At 34.3% G+C, this 11332-nt stretch overlaps 1 protein-coding gene across 8 annotated transcripts in view; it reads right to left on the bottom strand.

Annotated features, from left to right (window-relative positions):
- WDSUB1 (WD repeat, sterile alpha motif and U-box domain containing 1) overlaps nt 1–11332 on the bottom strand; it is a 68605-nt gene that overhangs the window by 30504 nt on the left and 26769 nt on the right. For 6 of the 8 annotated variants that reach the window (XM_089916027.1, XM_089916025.1, XM_089916026.1 and 3 more), the window contains 6 exons: nt 11185–11218; nt 11017–11070; nt 9879–9919; nt 9692–9798; nt 8788–8967; nt 154–294 (listed from right to left, as the gene is read on the bottom strand). In XM_089916027.1, the coding sequence (XP_089772153.1) occupies nt 154–294; nt 8788–8967; nt 9692–9798; nt 9879–9919; nt 11017–11070; nt 11185–11218 (557 nt within the window). The remainder of the gene's footprint in view (nt 1–153; nt 295–8787; nt 8968–9691; nt 9799–9878; nt 9920–11016; nt 11071–11184; nt 11219–11332) is intronic. The other 2 variants (XM_089916028.1, XM_022569806.2) reach the window with 1 other exon arrangement.

The raw sequence follows: 11332 nt of genomic DNA, 5'->3' as shown, positions 1-11332 counted from the left end.
CTAAGGAATTTTTAAAAAGAAAAAACAAAGAAAGAACTTATGAGAAATAAATTTTGAAAAAGTTTCACATTTAAACAAACTTCTGTGAACTGTCTACATTATTTATTCATTTAGTACATAATATGCCCTGAAACTTAGAATAGCATCACATACCTGATGCGATGACAGGATCTTTCATAAGCTCCCTAGTTATTGGACATATAAACTCATCAGGAATTTCAGAGGAAAGCGTTTTCATCTTTGTCCTGAGCTCTTCAATTTTCCGCAGAACTTTACTACGCAGCCCTAGAGATTCTGAAAAGAAATTATTCTGTTAGGGCTGGAGAACTATTACTTCTAACCTTTATGCAAGTCTTCAGCAAACAAAGAGAAATTTCATCTACTACAACCAAAAATCTTCAGACATCCTGTTTTACCACATGGAACCTTTTCTTTATAAATTCTTTAATCAATATTTGTAGTATAGAATACTGTGTGATTAAAATAACTCAGCAAGTTTATTCTAAATAACTTTTGATTCTCAAAGTTCCTCAAGAATTTCAGATTGCCCAAATACTAATATACCACACAAAATCAGAAAAGGCTCATTATTATAGGTTAATTTATTTAGACAACAAAAAATTTCCTAAAAATCATTTCTAAAGATGTTCAATTTGATAATATAAAAATTCCATCTATTTTTAAACATTATGAAATTGGGTATATTATTTGCTGATTCTCATATGAAACACAATCTCAAATAAAGTTCATATGTTTGTCCAAGACTCTACACGTATGTTTCATTCATTTGTATTACTTTTATCTTAAGTTTTTAAAATTATCTTAGTTTTTAATTTCGGGAAGATTAATACAATGAAGTTTAGGAAGTTTAGTGTGATTATCTGTTTATATTTTTAGATAATCTAGCTGACAGTTCTATTTTAGGTGGAGGTGTTTGGGGGGTGTAGGGTGGGTAGGAAAAAAGAACTACATTTCAGAACACCTCAGAGTTCCCATAAAAAGCCAAGTCAGCTTTCTTTCTGATTGGAAGGTAATTCTCCATGTGTTTATATACACCTTATGACACCTTTTGTCTAGCAATCTTTTCAAGGATGTCTGCAAACTTACTTGGAAGCTAGAGATAGTGTTTCCCTCCCAGTCTGAGGGCAGATTTGTTTCCTGACAAGAACAAAGATAATGTCTTCCTTTTGGACTAGTTTGCTAGCAGTCCCTTTGTAAGATGGGGGGGGGGGGGTGGGGCGGTTCATAAACTCAGGGCTCCTCAGCTATGACACCAACACAAATTGCCCCCACAAGACTAGGTGGAAAGGGCAACCAATTTAAATATGAAGCTCATGCTGCCTGCTGTGCCATGAGTAATAAACTGTTCAAATCTATTTGGACTCATTGACCATATCTATGCAAGTATGGCAAGTCAACCTAGCAGCTGCCTACATCTTAAGAACTGCTTTACTGCTTTCCTATGACTTACCTCCTATGTAATTCATTGAAACAAAATTGAGGATTTTTAATACAATTTTTTAAAAGCACCATGTTATAAACACATTTATAATTAGACTAATTAGACACATTAATAATTATGTAACTACTAACATAATTAAGTCATATCATTTAAGGGGAAAATTATACAACATGTAATAAGGATATAGAGGTATTTAATATTCTGAAAACAATATATATATTACCCTGTCGAATATACATGTGTGCCAATATTTAGAATGTTTATTAATAAAGAATATAGAAACCCTATTTCAAAATGTCCTGGATAAGGTTAAATTGTGTGTTACCCTTGTCTAATTTTAATGTCATTTAAGAATGCCCTCAGGGAAGCAGTTACCAAATCATATCCACAGAACTTGGCCAGAAGAAGACATCTCCTTTTGTGATTGGGGTTTGGCAGTGAGTGTTATTAAACTGAATTGCTCAGAAAGAAAAGACCCTTACCAGCTGAGGGCTAGTAAACCCTCAGTATGGGCAATGGGCAATATTTAGCTATAATTACTATAACTCTGAAAAGGCATCTGGCTATTAATAAGATGACAAATTAAATAGGCTATCACCTCCTGTACCCTCTTCCCCATCCCTGGAAATGCTACCTAATTGAGAATTGATGGAGTCTGGACACAAATAACCATCAAAAATACAAAACAAAATTCAGAAAACCCTCAAGGAAACAGAACTAACTAGGTTCCAGAGTAGGGGATGGGAAACAGCTTAAAGCAGAGGTTTGTGTATACAAATGGAAGAAATACCTTTCTACTTGTAGCCTTCACTCTCCCCAACTTTGTCCTGTAAATATCATTACTAAGGCAGCAACACCAGCATGAGCTGGAGGCAGGGTAACAAGAGAGCGCTATGGCCTGGACTAACAATTACAGCCCATTGGGCTGGTCACTGAATCACGTCTGCAATGCCCTGAGACAGAACAACAGAATCAAAAGCTGGTTTCTTGGAGAAAAGAACTTTAAAACTTTTTATTTTTTTAAAATAAAATTTATTAACAAACTTCTGACTTGAAAGATCAAGAGAAAACAAGACATAAAACTATATTAGGAAAGAAAAGGGACACAAAACTATAGGTACAGTAGGGATTTTTTAAAGGATTTAGAGACGATGGTGATAGAAGCAATATAATTTTTAAACTTCTCTGAATCCCCACATAAAAACAGAGCAACGAGATAGCAAAATCAAATCCCACCGACACTTCCAAAAAACAAGGTAGCAGGGTATCCTCATGAATCCCGCTATATAAGTGGAAGAGAATAAACCACCAACATCCATAAGACCTGTGATTGATATCAATGCGGAAGCAACAGGACATCTGATAGGCCTGAGGAATGGAGACCCCGAAATGCCCTACTCTCAGGAAAGTGGGGTAGGCCAATTTAAGAGCAGCAGCTGAACTGGAAGGGTTATGCCCACTCTAACAGCAGGTCAGTGCACAGGCCTATACATGTGAAAGGACTATTTCACTTCAATTGTGTGTAAAGAAAAAATGGTAAATGTTCTTATTACTTAACAGTATATGCAGTTAGGCAACAAGTGAAAGTCTACATAAGAAAGTATTACTAGAATTTGAAACATGAAACTTCCAAAACCTGAGGATGTTAAGACAGCTGGTACATAAAGTTTTAAAAAGCATTTGATATAATAATTTGATATTATAATTTTTAAAGCAGAAAATGATAAAAATGTCTCAAGTGCTTTCATGGTTTCTTGGAAAGACAAGAGCAAAAAAGAAGAGGGAACGCTTTGAAGAAACCTCATTCCCAATTAAGAATCTATGATAAATCTATGACTGATAATTAGTTGAAAGGGTAAGGACTGACACAATATACAATAGTTCCTTGTCATTTGTCATTCCATGGTTCTACCATTATATCGTCTACAGCAATTCCAAACTCCAAGATAGGTAGCAGTTTGCAATATTCCTGAGTCCTGGATATAACCTGAAGCCAAACTGCAGATGAAAATCACGTGGCTAGTTAGTGGACTTACTGCTTGCCTAGGATCACATCTCAAAGAGACTTTCTTTATCTTCATACTTTATGCCTTTTGGTTGCAATATTAAAGGCTATCGTAGAGTTCACAAATTCATGGATACACATATGTCTTAAGACATACCTCTCTTAGTATCAAGGATCTCTTGTACCTGTAATCTCTTTCTGGATATTCCTTATGCAAATATAGCACTAGATATAAGGAGTTATTTCCTACCTAAAACTGTATGTCTGTTGTACCCTTAGTTTTCATTAACACTATCCTAGAAAAGGACTATTACTCTAGGTTAAAACACCAGGTTCCAACAGATACTCAAATCTATAGAAGGTTCCTTTATTGTATATTTACAAAGGCTCATTGAAAAAAGATTTGATAGACTGCTTGACTCCTTAAAAATAATTTTTAAGTGTCAAACGTTATAGATATACTACTTCATTCCCTAACACTCCAATATACTTCACTGAAAATTAAATAACTTCCTTCATATGATGAATGTTAAATTCATATTTATTCACATTGACATAGGAACCATTTTAACAGCTGTACCACAAAAGCAAATGCAAGTAAAATAGTTATGCCTCACAAGAGTAAAATTCATTATCACATACTCATCAGTTTGCCTCTTAACACATTTTTTTCTAGACCCAATTTCACTTCTCTATTACTCCAATTTACTGTTTTGAGGAAGAGCCTACTTTTCTTAAAACTCAAGACTAACAGAAATCCACTGTAGCTTAAAGTAGCAGTTGTAGAAGATTAATGTTAGCCTGCTAACCCTTTATAATTGTGCAAAAACTTTAAAATATTGATACTATAGAATGATGTAGAAAAAATTATTTAAGTATTTATTTAAAAATTTACTTACTAATTTATTCTGTATTTAATTTGTTGTATTTGCTAACTTTCCAAATCTTAAGCACAAACACAAAGCAAATTCCTTACTTACTAGAGAGTATGCAATGTTCTTGTCTCCGTTTATAATGATCTTCCTAATTCAGCTTTTAGACCACAGCAGACTTATTTAAATTATATTTCAATTTTGGCTTAAGCCTGGTAGTTCCAAAACTACCAGCCTGGACGTTCCAAACTGAACGTCAAAATGATCATAACTACTAAACCTGAGACTCACCTTCAAAAACTATTTCAGGCCATTAATTGAATCCTGTAAGAACTTCTTATACTTTATTTATTGGGCTACTGGGACAGAATTCTATTCCTATTGTTTTTACTATGTTCTCTTATGTTTTGAAACATCCTTTGTTGAAATCTGAAATTCTTATTTTATATTGTCATGTGCTTCTGTGTGATAAGGTATTGTTAAAACTTATTGTGAGAGAGTAATGAGAAATCAGCTAATGAACATGCTAAATTCACCAGAACTTTAAAACAAAAACAAAAAAACCCCTGTACTCTTACCTACTTTCAGGAAGAAAAAGTAAACTATAAAGGAAATAAGTTACTAGAGATACAAAAATAGCTTTCACAGTATGGCCTGAGTACAAAACCATCTGATTCTAATTATTTTCACAAAATCATCATTCTATTAACTTCTTAAAAGGCCATAAGCTTCCAAGACACTTAAATAGGTTCACATACTATATTTACTATGTAATGAAAGTATACTACTATACTTTAGAATGATTTTCTATAACAAACACTTTTTTTGCTCTTTGACTCCTCATTAACAGTAAATTCACTATGGACATCCTATTTCCTAAGCTTTCTGGTTAATTAAGATTTTACTAGAGCACACTGGTAAGTGTCTAAGTATTATGTTCATTAGAGCACAACACTAAGACTTCAAACTATTTTTGATAAGGATGTATTGATAATAACCAGAACACATAAAACAACTCTTACAATTCAACAATAAAAAGACAAACCAATTTTAACCAAAGAAGATAGACAAACAGCCAATAAACACTCGAAAATATGCTCCATATCATTAGGTAAATGCAAATCAAAAACCACAATGAAATACCACTTCACATCTATTGAATGGCTATAATCAAGAAGATAGGTAATAACCAGTGCTGACAAAGAGGTGAAGAAATTGGAAAGCTCACACACTGATGGTGGGAATGTAAAATAGTACAGCTGCTTTGGAAAACAGTCTGCCAGTTCCTCAAAATGGTATATGTAGAGTTATTCTACTTTTAATCATATATCCAAGGGAAATGAAAATATACTCACACAAAAACTCATACATATATATTCACAGCAGCATTATTGATAACAGCCAAAAAGTAGAAACAACCCAAATGACCATCAGCTGATCAGTGGATAAACAAAATGTGGTATAGCCATACAATGGAATATTTTTCAGCCATAAAAAGGAAGGAAGTACTTACACATACAAAAACATGGATGAACCTTGAAAGGTTAAATTAAAAAAGCCAGATACAAAAGGCCACATATTGTATGGTTCCACTTAAAAGAAATGTCCAAAATAGGTAGATCCTATTTCTACAGAAGATAGATTAGTGGTTGCCAAGAGGCTAGAAAGAGGAAAGAATGGGATTCTTTTGGGGGGATAAAAATGTTCTGCAATTAGGGCTTCCCTAGTGGCGCAGTGGTTGGGAGTCTGCCTGCCGATGCAGGGGACACGGGTTCGTGCCCTGGTCTAGGAAGATCCCACATGCCGCAGAGCGGCTAGGCCCATGAGCCATGGCCGCTGAGCCTGCGTGTCCGGAGCCTGTGCTCCGCAACGGGAGAGGCCACAACAGTGAGAGGCCCGCGTACCGCAAAAAACAAACAAACAAACAAAAAGTTCTGCAATTAGATAGTGGTGATGGTTGTACAACTCTGTGAGTACACTAAAAACCAGTAGATTGTACACTTAAGAAAAAATGTCTTATGCATTGAAAATTACAAAGCATTGTTGAAAAAGAAATTAAGAAGACCTGAATAAACATAAAAATACCCTGTGCTGGGCTTCCCTGGTGGTGCAGTGGTTGAGTCCGCCTGCCGATGCAGGGGACATGGGTTGGTGCCCCAGTCCGGGAAGATCCCACATGCCGCGGAGCGGCTGGGCCCGTGAGCCATGGCCGCTGAGCCTGTGCGTCCGGAGCCTGTGCTCCGCAACGGGAGAGGCCACAACAGTGAGAGGTCCGCGTACCGCAAAAAAAAAAAAAAAAAATCCTGTGCTTATGGATTAGAAGAATTAATATTGTTAAAATGACAATAATCCCCAAATTGATGTAGAAATTCAGTATAATCCCCATCAAAGTCAGGTGGCTTTTTTGCAGAATTTGACAAGTTGATCCTAAAATTCATATGGAAATGCCAAGGGACCCAAAGGAGCAAAACCAATCCTGGGGAGAAAAAAAATCCAGAGATGGAGGACACACAATTTTCAATTTCAACACTTACTACAAAGCTATAGTAATTAAGACACTGTGGCACTAGTATATGGATAGACAAATAGATCAGTGAAATAGAATTGAGAGTCCAGAAATAAACACTCACATTTATGGTCAACTGATATTTAACAAGGGTGCTAAGATAACTGAAAGGGGAAAGATAGTCTTTTCAACAAATGGTGCTGGGACAACTGGATATATACATCTGAAAGAATATAGCTAAACCCTTACCTCACATTATATACAAAAATTAAGTCAAAATTGATCACACACCTAAATGTAAGAGCTAGAACTATAAAAGTCATAGAAGAAACACAGGTGTAAATCTTCAAGATTCAGGATTAGGTTTGGGTTTCTTAGATATGACACCTACAGCGCAAGCAATGACAGAAAAAAAACAGATAAACTGGACTTCACCAAAATTTATAACTTTTGTGCATCAAAGGACACTTTCAAGAAAGCATAATGATAAACCACAGAATGGGAGAAAATATTTATAAATCATATATCTGATTAAGGGTCTAGTATCTAAATTTATATAAACAACTCAACAATAAAAAGACAACCTAGTTTTTAAAATAGGCAAAGAATCTGAACATTTTTCCAAAGAAGATATACAAATGGCCACTGAGCATATGGAAAGTTGTTCAACATCACTAGTCATCAGGAAAATGCATATCAAAACCACAATGAGAAACCACTAGGATGGCTATAATTGAAAAACTAAACAATTGTTGATGAGGATGCAGAGAAATTAGAATCCTCATACACTGCTGGTGAGAATATAAAAAAGCACAGTTGCTTTGGAAAATAGCCTGGCAGTTCTTCAAATGCAAGCACAGAGTTACCATATGATCCACCAATTCCACTCGACAGTTTTCAGAGTTTTGTTTTGTATATTTGATGGTTATTTGTGTCTAGACTCCATCAGTTTTCAATTATGTAGCATTTCCAGGGATGGGGAAAGGGTGGGGAAGAGGGTACAGGAGTTGATGGCCTATTTAATTTGTCATCTTATTAAGAGCCAGATGCCTTTTCAGAGTTATATTAAATATAGCCAAATGTTGCTCATTGCCCATACTGAGGGGCTACTAGCCCTCAAGCTGGTAAAGGGTCTTTTCTTCCTGAGCAATTAAGTTTAATAACACTCATTCCCAACTCCCAATCACAAAAGGAGACATCTTCTTCCGGCCAAGTTCTGTCAATATGATTTGGTAACGCTCTAGAAAACTGAAAACAGATGCCCACACGAAACGTGTATATGAATGTTTATAGAAGCAATTTTCATAAAATCTAAAAAATAGGAACAATCTAAATCCAATCAACCAGTGAATGGATGAACAAAAAGTGATAAATTCATACAATGGAATATTATTCAGCCATAAAAAGTGAAGTACTAATATATACTACAACATGTATGAACTTTGAGAACATGCTATGCAAAAGAGGCCAGACACAAAAGGCCATACATTTTATGAAATGTAGAACAGGCAAATCCTTAGAGACAGAAAGTAGATTAGTGGTTGCCAGGAGCTAGAGAGACAAGGAATATGAGTGACTGCTAATGGGAATGGAGTTTCTTTCTGAAGTGATGAACATGTTCTGGAATCAGATAGTGGTGATGGTTATACAACTTGAATAGTCACTGCACTGTACACTTATAAAAGGGTGAATTATATCACAATTTTAAAAATATATACATTTTAAAAATTACAGTTACATGATAGCTTTAATTATCTAAAGAAACAGTACGTAACATTTCTTTTCCATAATCTAATAAAAATATACTATACTTCTACACACAGACATATACCAGAACTACTACTGTGCTAGAATATTAAGAGGAAACCATTAATGCAATTAAAACCAATCTCAGATTATTAAAAGTTGTTTTTAAGACTGCCTAGCTTTCACTAGGTCTTACCAATTTTCAAATCATCAGCTAGACTTTCTTTTGTAAGATTCAACAGTTCTCGTCCATCAATGTTATTCATTTTGAAAATACCAACAAGGTCTTTTAAACCTTGTGCACAAAGCCAGTTTGAGACATCGTCCTCTGACCAATCTTCAGTAAATTGCTTTGGTTGATCTTCTGCGATCCTTGCTTAAAAACAAACAAACCAAAAAAACCCCACAAAGTAAGTGAAAAAACAACAAAAAAAAGTATATATCCTTTATAAACATTCTCACTTTGTACTAAAAAGTAAATGAAATTTTCTTAAGTCTGTGTTTTCTACTTTAAAATCCTTTAAGAAATTTTAAAAAATCAAATAATACTACGTATAAAGTATTATTTAATGCTACATTAAATGCTGCTCTTTCGGAACATTTTACACTCCAGAAAAAGTTTATCTTTATTATATAAAATTCATATCAGCAGAAGTATTATATGTGATCTGTCATCTGCATATCAGCACCACTAATTGGTTAATTGTGACAGTGATAAAAATAAAACTCCTAAATTAAGTGTCAATGTTGCTTGAGAAAACCAAAAATAAAACCAACAAGATAAAACTATCATTTCTATTTTGTTCTAGGCTATATTTATCTGAAAAATTAGTATGGAGTATAAATAAAGAGCTTACAAAACTATGGGAGGTATGATATACATGAATGTGCATCCAAAAGCATTTACCAACAGTTTTAATGTAGATGTCTGGGTTAACTTTAACACTGGGTTCTCTAAAATTATTTTTAAATTATATTAAATTTGTATGTATGCTTTATATTGAGAAAAGCAACATGAATAATTTATCAAAAAATTACTGAATTTCTCCTTTTAATGGTGAATGGTGCTGAACTGGGTTACACATGATATCCTTACTAACCTTGGCAAGGTGTTTCCAGGTCAAACTGCCAGATATTCACTGTTTTGTCCATTGAACCAGTAGCAAGTAAAAGGATATTGGGTGCAAAGGCACAAGTCGTGACATACCTAGTTAATAAAAACAACTATTATATATCCTCAGACCAATTTTTTAATTATATTAATACAAAGTGAGGTTAAGTTCAGACCTGGTGTGCTGAGTCAAGGTGTGAAGTATATCCTCAGTATTCTGAAAAACAACACAAACAGCTTTATATTTACTCAGGCAAGAGTAAAGCTACTGATAAAGACTTGTTTGACCTGACTGGTTTATATACTCTATGTATTCTAATATTATGAGTCACTAATATAAACCAAAACTTTACCCAATGAATAGAGAATAGCATTTATAACTAATAACATTATCAAGTACGTATTTCACTCTTTCTCAATTATCAGCACTGCTGTCTGCTGAAATTTTTAGTATAATATAGTCCTGGCTGATTTGTCTCAACTTACTAACAGTAACCATGAAATTATTTGTATTTTTGCTATGGCATTTGACTGCACCCACCGCAGACCAGTGAGTAGAAATTAGTCATTTCAATACTGAGTACGCTTAGCGGGCCATCCAACAACTAGACGTATTTAACTAAGACTCATATACATATTTTATGGAGAAAATTTAACATTATAGCTATTTCTGTGAATGTAAAATCTCGTGAAAATTTCCTGAGAAACATTAAGGATCTATTTCACCTCGTTTGAGTACTCTTGCCCACTTCCTGCCAGAACTCAATAATTTTAACTGCTGTGTGGAGGACTAGCTTAGCTTCCTTGCTTGACCCACTACACTTTGATAATTCACATCTCTATTTCTTTGCTGGCATAGCTACAACCTAAGCTCAACCACTGTAAGGTCCCACTCAACACCGATTTCTCTTGGAGAATATTTTCGTCAATCATACTTTCACTATATATTAAATGTTCATTTTTCTTCATACTTATGCAACCTGGTCTTTATTCACATGCATCTACCAAAAAGCCCTATTTTTCCAAATCCTTTATAACCTACTCTTCTTATACTAGTCTCTAAATCCAGGTGGGACTCTATAAAGTGATAGAGCCACTTTCAGCTTTCAGCTATACCTTCCCAAAACCCTCGGGTAAACACTCCTTCGCTGTTATGGAAACCTGGTGTAAGAGTTTAAGAAAAACTGACTTAAAGTGATTTTTTTAATATTGATGCTCTTTAAATCTGTATTTTCTTTGATCAGACTAAACAGCTGTCTATCTTAAAACCATTACTGAAATATTTAAGGGCTTGTTCCAGAAGCAATACCTTACCTGCATAACTATTTTAGCACTTCTGAAAATGTATATATTATATTCTTGGGCATCCTAAACAGAAAAAATATGTACATTTTTCTCATCTTGCCTAGCTAAACTTGAAGTTCAGTAGCCTAATAAGCAAACGTAATTTATACAGATCATACAAGATTTTGAAATACTTACAGTATCATACACTATGACAGACTTATCCACTGATCTTTAAAAGAAAAAAAAAAGATTATGGGTGAAAGTTCTATAAAAACAAAGTACAGTATTTACGTAATTAGTATTTTTTAATCATTTTAATAACTTTTTAAGAAAAGGCTGAAAT

The sequence above is a fragment of the Delphinapterus leucas genome, chromosome 8, assembly GCF_059928025.1.
Source record: "Delphinapterus leucas isolate spDelLeu-1000000601 "Yukka" chromosome 8, BTC_Dleu_Yukka2, whole genome shotgun sequence".
NCBI classification, from domain to species: domain Eukaryota; kingdom Metazoa; phylum Chordata; class Mammalia; order Artiodactyla; family Monodontidae; genus Delphinapterus; species Delphinapterus leucas.
The sequence above is the reverse complement of the archived record's forward strand: the minus strand, read 5'-3'. Positions and strand labels throughout refer to the sequence as shown.